We start from the raw sequence: 19,789 nt of genomic DNA, 5'->3' as shown, positions 1-19,789 counted from the left end.
AGCACATGGCTGGCAGACCACTTGAAACACAACAGTGAAGTGACCACTTCTGCCCCAGGTCCAGCTGTCCTCTGCACAATGCACGTGTCAACTTCAGGATGACTTGACTGGAGTTTCTTCAAAGTGTCTGAATACATCTGAATGCCAGGGAGAGAGAATGTGTCTAACCCACCAGATTAGCATTACAATAAACGTCATCTAATGGTGAGGAGGGAGCAGAATAATCAACGTACTTAAGTCTCTCACAACATGCTGGCATACTGGATGCTCATGAACATGGATGAGACTTAGAAGCAGAATTACAAGATAATATGTCTTAATTATCGGGTAACTGCTGCTTGCAACTATGACCAGCAACTTGGAAAACTTGAATTTCATGTGTAAAAGCAGCATGCTGCCAAAGAAACCTTGAAAGGTTTAGCAATTTTAATCATTTCAGCAATACTATGGTCAGACTAGCCAAAGCTTTAGTTGTGACCTCCCTGTCAGGGGCAAGGCACTCAATCACATCTCGAATCAATGATTCTTCATATGAAACTGTACATTTCTCACACATGAAATTACATTTGTTTGCAAGACCTTGCAAGTCGGCAGTCCAAGCTGCATACATGTGTCCTTGTTATGACACTGATTGAACTGGAGCCTAGCAGTAACAGGTGGGTTTGTAGACTGTAGTCTTCTGTCAAAACAACAAAGAGATCATAAAAGACAATTCACTAGTGCCCAAGAGATGTCACAATTTATGCACCACTTCATAGAAATGACTACTACATAGAAGACAAAAGCAATAAGCAAAACAGTACCATTCAAAACAATGAAGGTAGACTTCTCAGCTCTCCAAAGACTCATCAAAGGCATTGAACAGTGGTGGGAATGTAGTCATGGCTACCATCTGATGTGGTTGTTGCTACTCTGAAATGAGACATGGACAAAAGCCTGCCGTACAAGCTGCAGCTTTTGTTGTTGCTGGTGCTGTTCCTCTTGAACGCAAAACTGTTGCCACTGTTGAAGTTGCAATGACAGCAGATGCTGTGAGTGTTCCAAAACCTTGCAGTCTATAATGTACACTCAGTGAGTGAATACATTGCCATAAACATGGTACAGTAAGAACTTGTTATCACGAAAGTGTCGCTGGCCGCAGTGGCTGAGCGGTTGTAGGCGCTCAGTCCGGAACCGCGCGACTGCTACGGTCACAGGTTCGAATCTTGCCTCGGGCATGGGTGTAGTGAAGTCCTTAGGTTAGTTAGGTTTAAGTAGTTCTAAGTTATAGAGGACTGATGACCACAGATGTTAAGTCCCATAGTGCTCAGAGCCATTTGAACCATTTGGAAGAAAGTGTCTGTGCTCGATATGAAGGTGTAAGCAGAGCAAGGCTCATCATGATCATAGTACTGAGTAAGCACCAAGAATAATCGACAGCAAGGTGAGGGCCACAGCAGGTTTGGTATCAGTATAGAGGCTAGGTGTGGCTGGAAACAAAACATATGGTGTACTACTCAAGACTGCGCTATGGCGATAGCTTCGCCTGTGGCTCTCAGTGGTTCAGCCCACACGACCCACATTCCATGCCTCTGATAGTACTCCTCACTCATGTGCTGCAAAGTCTCTGATCCACTATCAGTATCATCTACTGGTGTGGATATTAAAGAAGATTCTGACTGTAAATGCATAGTTTGACATGTTTCACGTGCTAGAAGAGTCTCTTTCAGGATGGGATTTACAGAAGATGGCGTGTGAATGAATGACATTGAAATATATATCCCTCCATTAACAGAATTACTAAGCTTGGTTATTTTTTATTTACTTCTGAATAATTATTGTTAAGTGCATGGCAAAGGGTTCTTTTTATTCTGTTATTATATGCATCATATATAAACTACTGATTTTATTCCAGACACAGATGCAAGGGCAAAACAGTCACTGCTTAAAAAATCTTTAAAAAGCTGTAATTATCTGATTTATAGCATTAATAATTCTTGGGTACTGGTATTGTGTCATTCATACAGAATCTTCTGGTATGATATTCTGGGCCTTTTTGACGAGGCCTTCTTCTGGGAACAAGCTGCACACTGTAGTAAACTGCCAAAATTTCGCTAATTTAAGAAATTTATAACCATAAATATTAATAATTGTTTGTTCAATGATATTCCTATGATTGCTGGAAGAATTCAGTAGGATATTAGTAGCTGGGGGGTAGGGCATCAGTGGCATCTTGTCTATGTTTATGATTGACTGTATTGGTGGAGTCCTTGTAGGCTGGATGGTCAGCATATATGAAACTGGCAACCTATAAATATTGTCACAGTTGTCATTGCTTGGACATTTACTAATCATGACTGGCTCTCTGGCTTTCAGTTTACACTGGTGTGGTGCCCTTGAAAAAGTGACAACATTAACAAAGTATATGTTCTGATTGCATGTTTTACTATGGTCATTTATGGCTGACTTGTTATGATACTTGAGGTACACATCATTAATGATCTTTTTGGTGGTCTTTAACTGCACAGAGAGAGCCATGCCCCACCATATGCTTCCTGCCTTCTGGAGGCCTAACTGAGGAGAATGCATGAACAGCATTTACCATGGTATTTCATGGAACACTTCTTAGTGTTGTTGAACAGATGTGTTTCAGTCTCAAATTCAGCTTGAAATCATCACATCATTGTTACTAAAGATGGAAGTCTTGAGTATTCTGTTTACTGACTGTTATATTTGTAATTAATTTTACTTGCAAGAAATTGCAGCAGCTCTGTACTATGCTGCAGCTTTTGTAACAACTTCCAGTGTCTATCTCTCCATTGATATAATATAATATAATCCATTATATGGATAAAATATAGTAACTTTTTGAAATGCTTTATGGTCTTATGAACACCCCTGCATTGTTCACTCTACCTAATGTTGTCCAACAAAAGTGCAAGTTCTGCATAGATTTGGCAGGCAGATAATCACCACTATGATAGATGAATGAACAGCAAATAAAGATTTAAAATATGTTACATAAATATAAGATAAACAATAAAAGAGTCACATAACTGAAGAATTGATACTTCATTGTAAATACAGTCATAGGGATTCTATACCTTTGATATAATGCCCCCAGTGTGTAAAACTGATGTACTGGCATTTTCCTCCATCCGAGTAGTCAGATAACCAGGTAGCTCCAAAAATGGTAATAAACCTAGTCTTTCCTTATGTACAACATTAGTTGTTTTGTCCAAATTATTTGCAGACTTTAAGTTTACTGAATTTGCAGAACCAACAGCTTTATTATTAACCTTCTTCAGCTCCCTGCAAAAGTATGAGCAATTCAACTCAGAATCCACTTAAAACTGCAAGATTATATAAAGCAGCAATTATATTATCACAAGAAAAATGTTTTATGGTACAGTTAAGTAAATCACACATAACATTGGTAACTCTCTGCCAAATATAAGAAACAGCCAACAAATGAGGTAAATTAATTCTGCTGGTAAATCATCAGCAAACACGATGAAGCTGAGAGATTTTATAATCTTCATACATTGTTTTTCAATGGTGAGATGCTGCGGGAGGGGAGGGCAGAAGCAAGGGTACAAAGAACATGACAGGAGAAGGTGTTGGGAGTAGGAATGATACAAATGCTATTGTCACAGGGAGACTGGAAATATAGTCATAGATGCAAAATTCTGATTGTGTTACATCTGTTTATCTTTTTCTTTGATTAGCCCTTGATCCAAGTTATGTGTTTAGACTTACACTTCATCTAATGACATCTCAAAACAGGTGCTCCAGTTTATCCCTCCCCATAATAAAAAGGGTGTTTTAAAATATTTTATTGCACACACCAGAAAATATAAAAATCACCACATGTTTCAGTTTGTCTTTTGACTCGTATAATATTACATCATAAATTATGCATTAGAAGTTTTTTGTCCTGTCAATACTGAAATATTATTCTGTGCAGTGATTTTATGATGTAGTTTATTCACCATAAAATGTTACATACTCAACTGTATAAAGTAAATTTTGTATGCCAGCTCCTATCTTTACATTTGTTTTGTCATGATGACTGAAATCATTAACTTTCTTTTTGGATGGCAAGTTACATTTAGCTATTTTGTCTGCACTGACATCTTTCCTTTTCAAATTTAAATATGTATTTTCTTTATCTGCAAAAGTAAGAAAAAGGTTTAATTTAAACAAATCATTTTACATTATGAGTGATTTTTTTTTGTCTTAATTCAACACTTAATACATTATACTCTCTTAGATAAAAATAGCTTAAATGTTACATTTTCCTTATAGTACTGTAGCATAAACAGTATTAAATAAGTAATATTGTGGTTTTCATTATTTTAGACAAGGCTTCTTGATTTCCACTAAGGTCAGAATTGTAACATGTAAATTGAAAGGGGTCCCTGTTGTCAGCTACAATGGGACAGTAGCAGAATCAGCGGCAATGAGTGAAAGTATGTACTGGATCGGGATTCGAACCCAGGATCTCCTGCTTACTAGACAGGTGCGATAACCATTGTGCCATCCAGCACACAGCATTATTGCAACTGCAAGGACTATCTAGGCATGCCTCACAGCCGATCTACACTCCCATCGAGCGCCACCTATCCACAGACCCTCTCCATTATACTCTCATTCACATCAGAGATTCCCACAGGAGGTCGGACATATTTGTGCATTTGCCCTGACAAAGGTGGATCCATTGCCCAACTAGGCTTATCAATTATATGAATGTATGGTGTCTGTCCTCCTGTGGGAATCTCTGTGTAGCAAATAGGAGTATAATGGACAGGGACTGCAGATAGGTGGCACTCAATGGGAATGGGAATCGGTAATGAGGTATGCTGAGATAGTCCATACAGTTGCCACAATGCTGTGTCCTGGATGGCATAGGGTTACCACTCCAGCCTAATATGCAGGAGATTCTGGGTTTAAATCCCAGTCAGGTACACATTTTTGCTCATTGCTGCTGATTCCATTTAATGTCCCACTGCAACTGACAGCAGCAATCCCCCTTCACTTTACATATAATGTTTCACAACTGCAGATTCTGACATGTCTGAAAGAACAGACACCTCACATTCATATCATAGAATTATAACATTTTTCTCAAAATTATGTTCTCATATTATATAATAATTTAGAAAGAACTACCTGATCTCCTTTATATATTCAAAATTTTTGCTCAGTAATTATGTGGTAAAATGGAAATTAGCATATGGCATCATTGGCCAGGAGGCCCCATCCGGGGAAGTTCGGCCGCCAAGTGCAAGCCTTATTTCAGTTGATGCCACATTGGGCAACTTACACGCTGGTGATGAGGATGAAATGATGATGAGGACAACACAACACCCAGTCCCTGACCAGAGAAAATCTCCAACCTGGCTGGGAATTGAACCTGGGCCCACTTCTATGGGAGGCGAGCACATTACCACCCAGCTAAGCAGGCAGACATTATGTGGTAATTTTTAAGTTGAGAATAACAGAGAGAAATCTTATTGCCAACATCTACAACCAATAGAGTGATGTTATGGGTGTTAACAACCAACGCCTCTAGTAGCAGGTTCCAAGTGTTACAAAAACCTGAAAGAAACATCACAGAATTGTACTTACATTCTATAAGTGTCTGCAGTGTATTTTGTATGAGTGTGTCATAAATGCAGACTTCTGTGTGCCTCATTAGAAATCCTCAACTTATTTAACTTATTTAGCTGTGACCTATGTGCTGGCTACAAGTTCTTCATTCGAGTTTTATAAGCATGTTTCGGTCATCTTTACACTGAAACAAAGCTAGTTGCAACCCCCAATCTGCTTTTGCTTTACTCCTATCAATAATTTTTTTTTCTTTCACATTTCAGCTGTGTCTGACTAAACATACTGTGTGTATATTACATACATCTCAGAATGGTCACAATACTGTACTTCCTTTACCTTTCATTACATAATTATTTAAGTGGTAATTTTCAATTTTCTGAATATAGTGGCATAGTTGATTTTGTTTAAAAGTGTGTTCATTAAAAGTAATGCATAACTGGAATTACTATAAAAGTGTCTAATGAAAATACTAAAATGAACTAATCATTAGTTTTGAGAGTATTTTATTGCACAAACACCAGTAAATGTAAAAATCACCAATCACCCCTCAATCCAGGTTTTCCAGTAACTATCTTCATATATCCTAAAAGTAATTAACTTAACTGATAATTGTAATTAAAGTTTTGGCACACACAAATTTATTTTTTGCCGTTCGAGCCATTATATCTTTTTAACTTCTCAATGTCCACATTATACTTTAGTTGCATTAATCTTCCTGAACTAAATAGGCACCTCCAGTGTACCAAAGTTCATAGATACCAATCAGCAAAGTAGTTTTTATGCAAGGGTTCAAAACCACTCTGCTCACATTATATAGTGAAATATAGAAAAGCCAAACAAGTCTGCCATTATGCCAGCCACATTGTTTCAGTTAATGTCCACATGTGTCAGTCAGTGTCACTGTGAGCTTCTTTGGTTGATATGAACAAGAACTGTGTTCATTAGTTTGCACTATATAGGTGTGTTCTTGACCTGTGCCACACTGAATGTGACTGATATTGACATTATTAGAGAAGAGTGCTTATACGACTATGCTTTTATGAACTGTCAGTAGTGGAAGGATAAGATTTCTGATAAGTGTTGTCACTGGACTCTCCCACTGAACTGTCACTGATTGTATACTAAGGTGACAAAAGTCTTTGAATGGTGATATGCACTGTGGTATTGGCTGTCATCCACTCAACTGCACTTTGAAATATGTGTACCACCAGTTACACTGACACATTTCCTACAGCTGCCACTGTTGCATGAAGGCACTGCCATGAGCAATTATGTCACTGCCAATGAGATGCAAGCATCACCTCTCTGGAGCTCCAGTGGCAGGTGTGCTTAAGTTCAAACATTCATGCACCAAACCCCCTTTTTTTTGCTAGTTAAATAACACTTAAAGATTTTCACAGTGTCTAGGATTTAACATCTTCCGAATAGACATTATACTGAAGGGTGACAGATCTATAAATCTTTTGTATCTGTATATATTTCTACAATTGAATCTATTGTTAGCAACTAATACTATCCCTACAATAACGAAGTTATGTATTATTTTTACTATTGGATATTAGATGTAGAATAAATTAATATCTGGATTCTCGGTTCACAAACAGTCTCTGTTCCTTGCTTCTGTATCCAATAAAGAAGCACACAACATGCAAAGGAAGATATAATATGCTCATATGCAGATGGCAGTAGTACTGGATACGCGAGGTATAAAAGAGCAGTGTATTGGTGGAGCTGTTATTTGTACTCAGGTGATCCATGTGAAAAGGTTTCTAATGTGACTATGGCTGTCTGATGGGAATTAACGGACTTTGAACACAGAATAGTAGTTGGAGCTAGATGCCCAGGACATTCCATTTCATAAATCAGCAAGGAATCCAGTATTCTGAGATCCACAACGTCAAGAGTGTGCCAAAAATACCAAATTTCAGGCATTACCTCTCTCCACAGACAATGCAGTTGCTGATGGTTTTTACTTCATAACCAAGGGCAACAGCATTTGTGTAGAGTTATCATTGATAACAGTGAAGCAACACTGAGTGGAAAAACCACAGAAACCAGTGAGGAATGTACGCTGAATATATTCATTAGGACAGTGTGGCAAAATTTGGAATTAATGGGCTATGGCAGCAGGTGACGGATGTGAAGGCCTTTACTAACAACACGACATCACCTGCAGTGCCTCTCCTGAGCTCGTCACGACATTGATTGGACCCTGGATGACAGGAAAGCCATGGCCTGGTCAGATGAGTCCCAGTTTCATTTGGTGAGTGCTGACCGTAGGGTTCAAGTGTGGCACGGACCCCACAAAACCATAGTCTAGTTTTCAACAAGGCACTGTGGTTCCATAATGACGTGGGCTGTGTTTATATGAAATGGACCATGTCCTCTGGTCCAACTGAACCAGTCCTTCCTTGTAAATGGTTATGTTCAGCTACATGGAGATCATCTGCAGCCATTCGTGGACATCAGGTCCCCAAACAATGATGGAATTTTTATGGATGACAAAGGGCCATGCCACTGGGCCACAATTATTTGCAGTTGGTTTGAAGAACATTCTGGACCGTTTGGGCAAATGAGTTGGCCACCCAGTGCAGCCAACATGAATACCGTTGAACATTTATGAGATGTAATCAAGAGGTCAGTTCAAGAACAAAACCTTGCACTGATAACACTTTCACAATTATGGATGTCTATATTTCTGCAGTGGATATCCTATCAGTTGTTGAGTTCATGCCACATTGAGCTGATACACTACGTCAGGCAAAAGAAGGCCCAACACAATATTAAGAGCTATCCCATTACTTCTGTCACCTCAGTGTAAGGGCCAGTCTTGTTTTTTGCAGTTTTAAGTAGAAAATTTAAGAAGATAGTTTTCATTCAAAAAGTCAATATAAATCTAATAAATGTGTGATCAATTCAAACTGATACCAGTGGTGTTACATCTGGTATCATGTTTTCCAAGAAGTTTTCAGTTTTGAGACATCAAAATTGTGGTGCTACTCAGGAGAAGTGGCTCCAACCATAATAGTACTATTACACACAGAAGGAAAAACAGAGTAGCAGCCCTTTAACACAGAGTAACAGCCCTTTAAGATATGCATCACTGAATGTTCATAAGATACCATAAGCTGGCGTTAACTTGTCCCTTTGCAGGAAATTTTGGCTCCCTTACCCGCAAAAGTTTAAAATTTTTTCCTGCAAAAACTGTATCATTATCATGGAGTAAACAAGGTGGTATGCATTCAAAATCTACAAAGAAGGATCTAGGAGGCTATAGGGCCCATTAAGTAATATTATGTTGGCTGCAGTTGAGTTGATGTTGGTCGTAAGTATTTTAATGCTTTCAATTTAGCACTTGACTGTCACTCATACACTGGATATGGCAGTGCATAAATGAGACTTTGGAGGCATCTCAAATTTGTTAACAGCTCTGACATTCCCAAAACTCCTGTCTGGATAATTCACATCAGTTAAGTTACAAATAAGGTGAGTTTAATTTTGCATTTTGTCAGTATTAGGTAGTAATGTGAGAAACTGTTGTTTCTGTGAAATTCAATTTGGATAACATATTTAACACCTCAGTAAAAATGCATAATATGGGGTTACTTCAGCCCAGGTCAGAGTAAGTGCAAGATGATGCTCAGAACCACAAAAATATGAAAGATAAATTAGCATTTGAGCAATATGCTACAGTTTTATACGGCAATGAAGAATATCCTGGAATTGTTACTAAGGGTAGTGATGAGGGTGCTATAGTGAATTGTATGGGAAAGAAAAAGTCCTGCTGCAAATATCCAGACCAAGAAGATAACCTATTTTACCCTTTGAAGGATTTGATAAGAACTATCAGCCCACTGTGATTAACAAAGTGGCTATTTTCAAGTACAAGAGTTTCAATTATTAGTGTAACAAGGCTCATATCCATACTTTACAGTATCCTTAACATATTTTGTATTCTCTTTGTGTAACATGTAACATGAAACTTGAAGATGAATTAGTCATTTGTTGAAATATTGTACATTCACATATTTATTGTATCAGTTTCTTAATAAACTTCAATGTTTTCTACTCTTGCTATCAAACTTCAGTGTTTTATTTGTTCCTCCTTCTCCTGTATATCCATTCTACAGATATTCATCAAGTTTATTTTGTCCTAACACTATATTACCCCTTTTTCAGAATGAAATGCTTGAGTCAGGTCAAAATAGACCCAAGTGTTGGTAACATGGCCAACTGTTTTATGGTACTGTGCCAACTCTCTTTATTTTTCTTGCTGGACAATTTGTCACTGCATTACACCAGCACCCACGGTGGTCATTCTGCCGCAGATAGAGCTTTCTCCCATGCTTTCCAGGAGCCACGTGCCCATGCCATCGCTTGCCTGGTCTCTGTTCCTGTTCCGATGAGGTAACATCTCATGGCTGTGCCCTTGGCAGGTCACCTCACACAACGCCATGTGACTTGTGTCATTAGCCCTCCTGCTTCACCATGTTAACAGCAGAAATTTAACGATGGTATTCAGTTTCCATGTTTCCTCACAGTTCAGCATATGTGAGAGGTTCCACCATGTCTCTGTGCTCCATCTGCAAGCCATGTTTCCTCAAAGGATTTTTGCCATGTTTTTGCATAGTCTGATGCTAGATGCCTGTTTACTGACTGCAGTAGAGTGTGTTCAGTGCAATGAGGTCTAGTGACTGCCAGAAGTTCCAGGTGACTTACATCACCATTTCACTTTGGTTGCTCTCTTATCCCTTTCTTGCTAAGTGGGCCCAGAAATGATTTTCTTTTGTGTGGCCGTGCTGGCTCCCTTCACTGCCAGGCAAGTCCATCTTTGCCTCCATTCCCCTCCCCCCTTTTGCATGTACATATCTCACCAACATGAATGTTGTTCCGATTGTACTCTGCTGTAATGTCTCCCCTTCAGTGTTTGTTCTTTGGAGCCAGCAGACATTGTTGCGCTAAATACTGTAACATATGTGAGGGCTCCTCTTAATTCCAAAAATGCAAATTCGTTATTTTTTGTTGTCATAGTTAGATTTGAAAAATAAATATCAAGCAAACCAGCTCACTTGTTTCCTTCAATATGTTTTATTAATTGTTATTTATTCTTGTAAAATTTGTGACATCCTGCAAACTTGCAACCACATAAAAGTGAAGGAGGGAACACTAAGATATTCCTTCACTGGTAACCCCTTCTAAAACAAGTGCTGAATCCCAGTACTGAAACATACTGGTTTTTACTTTATTAATTTGGCATTTTCCACCTGGTTTTGAAAGCAGTTATTTTCCATTAAATCTACAGGACACATTCTGCTTGCACCTTCCACTCTCCGCTTGTCATCCCTGCCCACTACCCTGCACCCATACCCCATCCTCAGCTTGCACCATCAGTCCCCGCCCACCCCTTCATCCAACCACTGTCCCTGCTGCCCGCTGAGCAGGCTGCATGTGCCACCTTACGCCTTGGTAGTGCACTTTGAGACCAGTCAGCATTATGGTATGTCCGCAGCTCGTGGTCGTGCGGTAGTGTTCTCGCTTCCCGCGCCCGGGTTCCCGGGTTCGATTCCCGGCGGGGTCAGGTATTTTCTCTGCCTCGTGATGACTGGATGTTATGTGATGTCCTTAGGTTAGTTACGTTTAAGTAGTTCTAAGTTCTAGGGGACTGATGACCATAGATGTTTAAGTCCCATAGTGCTCAGAGCCAGAGCCATTATGGTATACAGAACTCTATCTTTCATAGAAACACACACAGTGGATATTTTATTGCTTTATCCATGCCTTGTGTGCCCTGCCCATTTTCTGCAATTTTTCCCCCACCACTATACCATGTTGTGAAACACTACATGCACTGTTAAGTTACAATGACATTGCCAGACATCTCCACTCCTGCAGCTGTCATGGCGAATGGGCTATTCAACCAGCTGTAATGCCCAGTGGGCTCTTCAACCACCAACCTCTGATTATTCCTCCTCACCCAGTGCCCACAAACACTTATGAGGTTTCAGAACTCTACACATAACTATCAGCACTACAGAACAGCCTACCTCAGCTACTGTAACTAACAGGGCCATGAGCCACTTCCCACGTTATGGGATGTCATCTTTGTCATTTCACACCCAAATGCCCCCCCCCACCCCTCCCATCCCCCAGGCAGCTGCACTAAACTAAAAGAGAGCATCATTTACAGCTTTGCACTGTTGGAGTCCCAATGGGCACATGATTCGCTATCCTCTGAACAGTGCAATGACATGCACCTGTCTCTGTTGGTGAATTACATCGCACTTAACAAACCACACATCCTCCCAGAGGCCTACTTCTAATTGCTGGTTCATGTACATTCCTGCCCCCATACAGGGTGTCTGGCCTTGCATGCCCATTTATTGCTAAGGAATGCCACTATCTTGACCAACAAACTGTTCAAGACTCTGAATTCCTTCCCAGCTGTGGCTGCAATGTGTTCCAGTGACTATTACCCCATGGCTTCCACTGGCAGCCTCCAACATGACTGCCACTCACCCACCCCCTCCGCCCCACCCCAAGCCTAGGCGTGCACCAAATAAATTGTCCCCCACTGCTAACCACCTCCCATCCAGCATGCAGGCCCCTGACCTCTACCAGGTTCTAACATGCATGAGCTCCAAGATGGGAGCACTTACTGACAGTGTCACCCACCTTAACCTCACACACCTGCCACTGGACACTGACCACCTCCATTTGTGTGACACCGGTCCAGGAGAAAACAGCTACCCCAGTCAGTGCAATTATAGCTGAATCTCTGATGACCATCACAAATTTACTGCAGTTTGCTGGTACCACCCGAAGTTTTATAAAGAACGCCACAAATGTAAGTCCCATTGCTCCTGGACCCCAGCAACCAACAGTAGGCATGCCTGGTTGCTGTACTACTTCACAGTGCTTACTCATCTGGGATTTGAATTATGTCAGTTTTCCAGTTCACTACCTTGTTAACATCGCCACCACCTCTTCTCTCCTGGTGGCTGCCATCAACAATTTACCCATCCCTGCTTATGGGGTGAATACCCACTGCCTCAACTTAGGTCTTCACCACGTACTTCCATGGACCTTTATGGTCTTGGATGTTACTGACCCTATTCCGAGCACCAATTTTCTCGGTCACTATAACCTACTCATTGACGCAGCGAAGTATCTTTTAGTTGACAGTGCCTCTGTCTGCTTGCAGCAGCTCCTGTTCCCCCTCATGTTTCACTTTGAAAAAGCTGACCATTTTGGGCCCATATGCCGAGCTCCTTATAGAATTTCCATGTTTTACCCAGCCATCCAGGGACCCTTGGAACATTTAACACAGCACTATGCATTACAACACTGCCATCCCAGCCTCCTGGTATGCAAACAGCCTTATGCTCCACAATTGCAAAAGTGGCACAGAATTAATTTGATAAGCTGCTTGCCACTGGTGTACTTCGCCCTTCCACATGCCCCTGGTCATCACCTTTTCACCTCACCCCCAAGCTGGACAGTTCCTGGTGCCTGTGCAGTGATTATCATGAACTCAAAGCCTGCACCATTCCTGACCACTACCCTGTCACACTTCTACTCACCAACAACAACACTAGTGCAGGAGCAACCAAGAGGGTTGGAACTTAAATATTCTTCTTCAGTAGCGCTACAGCCCTTGGTGAGCCTTAGCTTCTTCAACAATCTTCCTCCACACTTCTCGGTTATTTGCTGCTCTTTTCCACCCCTGGACTCCCACATTGGTGATATCGATTATTACCTCGTCGATACATCTTCTTCTAGGTCTCCCTTTTCGCCTAACTGAATGGATCATACCTTTCACCATTTTCTTTGGAATTCTATCCTCTGCCATTCTCGCCAAGTGTCCTAGCCATTGTATTTGCTGTGATTTCACAAATTTTACTATGTCCCTGCCTTGTATTAACTCTTGTAATTCGGCATTGTAGCGTATTCTCCAGCCTTCTTCCTCCCTTATTGGCCCATAGATTTTGCGTAGTATTTTCCGCTCAATGCTTCTTAGTGCATTTTTATCATGTTCTGTCAACGTCCATACTTCTGAGCCATATGTGATAACTGGGCGGACTAGGGAATTATATATTATCAGTTTAGTTTTTCTTGTAACAAGGCTATTTTTGAAAAGCTGCATATTTGCAAAGTAAGCTCTGTTTCCTGCTTGTATTCTTTCCCTTATAGCCTTTCCGATACTGTTATCAATTGTTATTAGGGCTCCCAAGTAGTTAAAAGAGGACACTTCATTGAAGCATTTCCCATCGATGTTTAGGGTTTTAGGGGTTCTTCTGACCTCAGACTGTGACATTACCATATATTTTGTTTTGGTTTCATTTACTATGAGGCCAATTTTTAAGGCTTCTGTTTCCATTGCCCGGTATGTTTCTAGGAGTGTATTGGTATTTCTTCCTACTATAGCAATGTCATCAGCGTATGCACATATCTGGCTAGTTTTCATAAATATGGTGCCTCTTTTGTTGATTTTATTTACTACACTATGCAGGGCTATATTGAATAGGACAGTGGAGAGACTATCCCCTTGCTTCACACCTTTATTAAAGTCAAAGCTTTCACTTGTTCTGTTAAGGACCTTTACTTGTGCTCTTGTCTCTGTCATTGTCATTCTGATTAGTCTTATTAATTTAGCACATATACCAACTTCTTTCAGTACTCTGTATAGTTCTTGCCGATTTATGCTGTCAAAGGCTTGTTTGAAATTGATGAATAGGAAATGCAGATCTATATCATATTCATCAAACTTTTCCATCATTTGTCTTATCACAAATATTTGATCAGTTGTTCCTGTGCCTGGTCGAAAGCTACACTGATATTCCCCTCGTATGCCTTCTGCACACTTCTGTATCCTTTCATTTAATAGACTTGTGAAGATCTTATAAGCTGTACTTAGGAGTGTTATACCTCTATAGTTTTCACAAGCTGTTCTGTCCCCTTTCTTATAAATGGGGACTATTATTCCAATTTTCCAATTATCTGGCACAGTTTCTGTTTCCCATATAACTGATATTAATGTGTGCAGTTCCTTTATTACAGCCTCACCACCAGTTTTTATTAATTCAGCAATTATGCTGTCTTCCCCAGGGGCTCAATTGTTTTTTGACTTGTGCACAGCCTGGGAGACCTCTTGTAGTGTTGGCTTTCTTGCCTCATTGGTTTCATTGGCTACTTCCAGCTCCACTCTTCCCTCCTGTGCAGCTGTCTCTTCATCTTCTAGGCTGGTGCTTAGTGTATCTTTGAAATACTCTGCCCATCTTCCCACTATCTGTTCTTCCTCCCTTACCCTTACCATTTTCCCATTTTTATTGGAACAGGCCATTGTTTTTGGTTGGAATCTATTCTTCATTTTGCCTATGGCATGATAGAACTGTCTTATTTCACTCTGTTCCTTTAGTTCTTCTAGTTCTTGAAATTTCTTCTTATTCCACTCGCTTTTCTTTCTCTTGCACAGTCTGTTAGCTCTTCTCCTTAATTCTCTATATTGTTCCACATTATTTCTGGTTTCTCTCTGGAGCACTTTTGTGCTTGCCCTGTTCTTTTCCTATATTGCTGACCTGCAATCTTCATCAAACCATTCCTGGGTTCTTCTGTTCCTTCTTGTGCCTATTATTTCCTCTGCAGCATCCTTAATGGCTTTTTCAAACCTGTTCCACCTTTCATCTACTCCTACTGTGGTCTCTTCATTGCTCAACTTTCTACTTAGTGTTACTTGGTATTTTTTTACTTCATAAGGGATGTTCAGTTTGTCTGTATCCCATGTCATCATCTTTCCCATTCTGTTGCCATTTGTTAGTGACAGTTTCTCTCTCAAGACTGATTTTATCACAAAGTGGTCTGAATCACAGTTTGGTCCTCTGCAGCTCTGTGCATCCGTAACTGACATGGAGTGGCGTGCAATCACTAAAATATGGTCAATCTGAATGACTACTCCATTGGCTGCAGACTTCCAAGTACCCAGATGGATCCTTTTGTGTGGAAAGCAGGTACTTTTAATAATCATATTATTCCTTCCTGCGAATTGGCATAGTAAGTCTCTGTTTTCATTGTTTTCCTCATGTAGTGAATATTTTCCAGAGACTCCATATGGATGTTCATTCCTCCCTATTTTTGCATTAAAATCTCCTATTATTTGCATCAGGTCATATTTAGGTACTGCACAGCACACTTTTTCCAAGTCTTTGTAGAACTGTTCTTTAATTATATCCTCTTTTTTCTCTGTTGGTGCATGTGCATTAACTATTGATATATTCCTAAATTTACCTTTTAGTCTGAGTCTGCACATCCTTTCATTTGTGGGTTCAAATTCTAGAAGGCTTTTCCTAACTTCCCTAGTTATTATAAACCCTGTTCCAAGTTGGCCCGTTCTTTCTTCTGGTCCACTATATACAAATGAGTACTCGGGTTTATCTATCTGCACATTCCCCTGCCATCCACAATATCATATTTGAATTTTAAAATTTCATTGGCTATTTCTTTCATTTTTCCAGGCTGAAGCATTGTCCTCACATTCCATGATGCTACTGTTAGATCCTTTATTCGTTTCCTTTGCCAGGGTCGAGATACATGCTTTCCATCCAGTTTCTGAGGCTTCTGTTGAATTTCCATAATATTCTTTTTTTTACAATATGGGGGTATTAGCCCCATGCCCAACCCCCAACCTGGAGGACCAACTTTAATATTGGCAGCTATTTATTTGCAGCTCGTACAAAATAGATACATGTTTCAAAGTTTTCCTGATCTTCAAAGTAGGCACCAGCATTGTGTATCACCCATTGCCAGTGATGTGAAAGTCACAGGATACTCTTAGCAGTGCCAGTTGTGTTGACAGTTCAAGTGGTGCGGTCTATTGCCCAACAAATTTGTAGCAATTCTGAAGTGAATGCCATGAAGTGTTTATTTCAGTTTAGAAATCGAGTTGAACTTATGAGGGCTGAAGCCAGGTGAGTGCAGCACTTAACGGCTCCATCAGTCAAACAAATCAGTAATAGCTTGCACTGAATGTGCTTGAGCATTGTCCTGCAAAATGATGGTCAGGTCCTGCAGAAAGTGTCATCACTACTGTCTCTATGCTGTTCATTTTTGGAACACAGCCTATGACCAGCTTTGAGACAGAAGTGATGACATTTTCTGCAGGGTCTGACCATCATTTTGGAGGACAATGCTCAAGCACACATATATATTAATCTATGCTGAGCATGAAATGTTTCACCAGAATTGAAGCATTTTCACAAACAGTCGTACGTTTTTGTGTGGCAGGGTTTTTCTAAATATTATATCATTTGACTGTCATCTCAGTAACAGTTCCTGTACAGCCAAGGAGCTGCAGCCTCAACAGATAATTTCTTCTATTTATCCTGGATAAATTATAACTTATCTACTCGGTATCATTGTTAAAAGACCATTTATTTTTGTTTACTGCCTATGATGCTAACTGTAGTTTAATGAAAATATTACTGACATTTCTGTTAACAATTTATGTGTTTCTCCACAGTAACAATAGTTATAGGTATATGAATAAACATGTGATAATTAACTGCAGTATGTTTCTTACCTGGTGCTTTTAGGTTTTGTGATACAGTGTAAGTCTTACTATTCTGGCCCATATGATTTGATGAACCAGTATTCAATTTATTTTCATAATTATGTGATTGATTTTTCAGTCTCTGACTTCTTAATTTTAGGGTCTGCTTGTCATGGCTGGATTGTTCAAATTGCCTGCGATTAAATTGTCTTTTATGTTTCATTTTATGGGCAAAAAATAAAATTTTCAGATTACTTCAAAAAAATGAAAACTATAATGCCAACACCAATTTTTTACAAAATAACCATAAAGTATTAAGACTGACTCAAAAGCATCGACATTTATGAAAGATTGTGAAAGAAACAGTTTCAAATCTCATTACACTTAACAATTTCTGATTGAAGTGAATGTGGAATGCAGAATAATCAGCCATTGAAACAAAAGGCAATACATTGATCAATACATCGATAACTGTACAGTTACATAAGATGTAACATAGAAATAGCAATCATCCATACAAATAACTGTTGTAACAAAAAATCATCTCCTAATCTGAGAACAGACTTTTTAATATCAACAATGGATACAATACATATTATGTTGATATTGATGGAAAATCTGTTTACAGATATAGTGTTAATATTTTTGTATTGTAAGCTTGCTGTTATTTTGGACAGACTCACATAATTGGATACCAGTCATAAGAATCTTCTATGATACATTAGACATCTTCATATTTCATACATATTGGGCAGCATTTCATTAGCAAAACATTGTCATACTAACTCTAAGAACAATTATATTAAGAATTTGAGATAAAATGGTAGAATAATGACTATTTGAACACTGAGCAGCATTTCAACAGCAAAGCCTTGTCATACCAGCTCTAAGAACAATTATATTAAGAATTTGAGAGCAAAATGTTAGAATAATGACTATTAGAACACCTAATTGAAAACTATTGTTAATCACATTGTATCGTCACACTCCCTGAGACTAATAAATAAGTGGTAGAAAAAAATTCATAATTTTGAAAGTAAAGACTTCTACACAGAATTTTTCAGTATGTTTTCATACAATGTACAATATCTTTCTTCATAATTGTGCAGGTTAAAGTTTTCTGCATCTTTGTTACACTCTGTTGGCAGTTGGTCAAATCTGTAATAACTTGCTTCACACTTCTGAGCTGCTGCAGATCCCCAACTGGCACCATATAAATATTTCCTAAGCAATGTTATTTGTGGATCAACTGCTGCTTATCAAGCACTTTGCCACAAACAAAGGTGATACAGGACAACACTTCAGAGAATCAGTCCTGTTGTCGGGCACAATTCACTGTTCAAGAAATTTATGGTAGACTGTGCCCAAGAGTGAAGCTCATTTACTCTCAGATTCTTTATAGAATCTGAAAGTATGGTACTGCCTTCTAAGATCTCGATGAGTTTAGCCCATTGAGCTCTTTTCAATACTGCTAGCACCAATTATTATTTCAATCACCTATGCAAATGAATAATGGGGATGTTATTTATTAACGGGCAAAAATATGAAAAACTCTGAAGACGAGTTTACGAAAATAATATCTTTTAAAAAGACTACGAATGAGAACTTATTTCCTTGTTAAGTAATTAAAGCTACAATAATGCATGTTGTACAGCACTGATTCTTCACTATTGGTACCTCACCTTTTTGTTGCAGTATTATCAACCAAATTAGCATGTATTTCTGCTGGAGGTGACCTGTATGGTAAGGGCTTCACGGAAACACGAACTCTCTTCACAGTTGTCTCTGACTGATTCTGTGTTACTGGTTTATCTTCTTGCCTGTTTGTTGCCTAATATGGAAATGACAGTGTTTAATCTTTGAGGCATGAATCATTTGTAAGAAAAGATTATGTCCATTACTTGTTATGATACTTTTACTGTACTGAAGGTATCAGGGGCAGAATACAGGTAGCAAAAGACTACTTACAACTTGTACAGAAACCAGAAGGCAGTCCTAAGAATCACGGGGCATGTGAGGGAAGCAGTGGTTGAGAAAGGAGTGAGACAGTGTTGTAGCCTATCCCTGATAGTATTCAATCTGTATATTGAACAAGCAGAAAAGGAAACCAAAGAAATTAGTAGGAATTAAAGTTCAGGAAAAAGAAATAGAAACTTTGAGGCTTGCCAGTGACATTTTAATTCTGTAAGGAAAATAAAAGGACTTGGAAGAGCAATTGAACAGAATGGACATTTGGCTGAATGGGGGATATAAGGTTAACATTAATAACAGCAAAAGATGAATAATGGACTGTAATCAAACTAAATCAGGTGATGGTAAGGGAATTAGATTATGAAGTGCGATACTTAAAGTAGCAGATGAATTTTGTTACCTGGGTAGCAAAATAACTGATAATGACTAAAGTAGGGAAAATATAAAATGTAGACCGGCAATGACAAGAGAAGTATTTCTGAGAAAGAGAAATTTATTAACATCAAATATAGATTTAAGCTTTAGGAAGTCTTTTCTGAAAGTATTTCCCTGGAGTTTAGCTAAGTATGGAAGTGAAATGTGGACAATAAACCATTTAGACAAGAAGAGAATAGAAGCTTACAAAATGTGGTGCTACAGAATAATGTTGAAGATTAAATGGGTAGATCATGTAACTAATGAGCA

General features: G+C 39.1%; 1 protein-coding gene across 1 annotated transcript in view; it reads right to left on the bottom strand.

Annotated features, from left to right (window-relative positions):
• The window catches only part of LOC126183621 (uncharacterized), a 227,241-nt gene that overhangs the window by 48,155 nt on the left and 159,297 nt on the right, over nt 1-19,789 (bottom strand). Inside the window, exons 9-12 of the mRNA XM_049925739.1 lie at nt 18,817-18,965; nt 17,165-17,328; nt 3,989-4,151; nt 3,084-3,291 (exon numbers count right to left, since the gene is read on the bottom strand). Of these exons, the coding sequence (XP_049781696.1) occupies nt 3,084-3,291; nt 3,989-4,151; nt 17,165-17,328; nt 18,817-18,965 (684 nt within the window). The remainder of the gene's footprint in view (nt 1-3,083; nt 3,292-3,988; nt 4,152-17,164; nt 17,329-18,816; nt 18,966-19,789) is intronic.

Source organism: Schistocerca cancellata, chromosome 4 (genome assembly GCF_023864275.1).
Source record: "Schistocerca cancellata isolate TAMUIC-IGC-003103 chromosome 4, iqSchCanc2.1, whole genome shotgun sequence".
NCBI lineage: Eukaryota > Metazoa > Arthropoda > Insecta > Orthoptera > Acrididae > Schistocerca > Schistocerca cancellata.
Note: the sequence above shows the minus strand (reverse complement) of the source record. Positions and strands in the feature narration are given on the sequence as shown.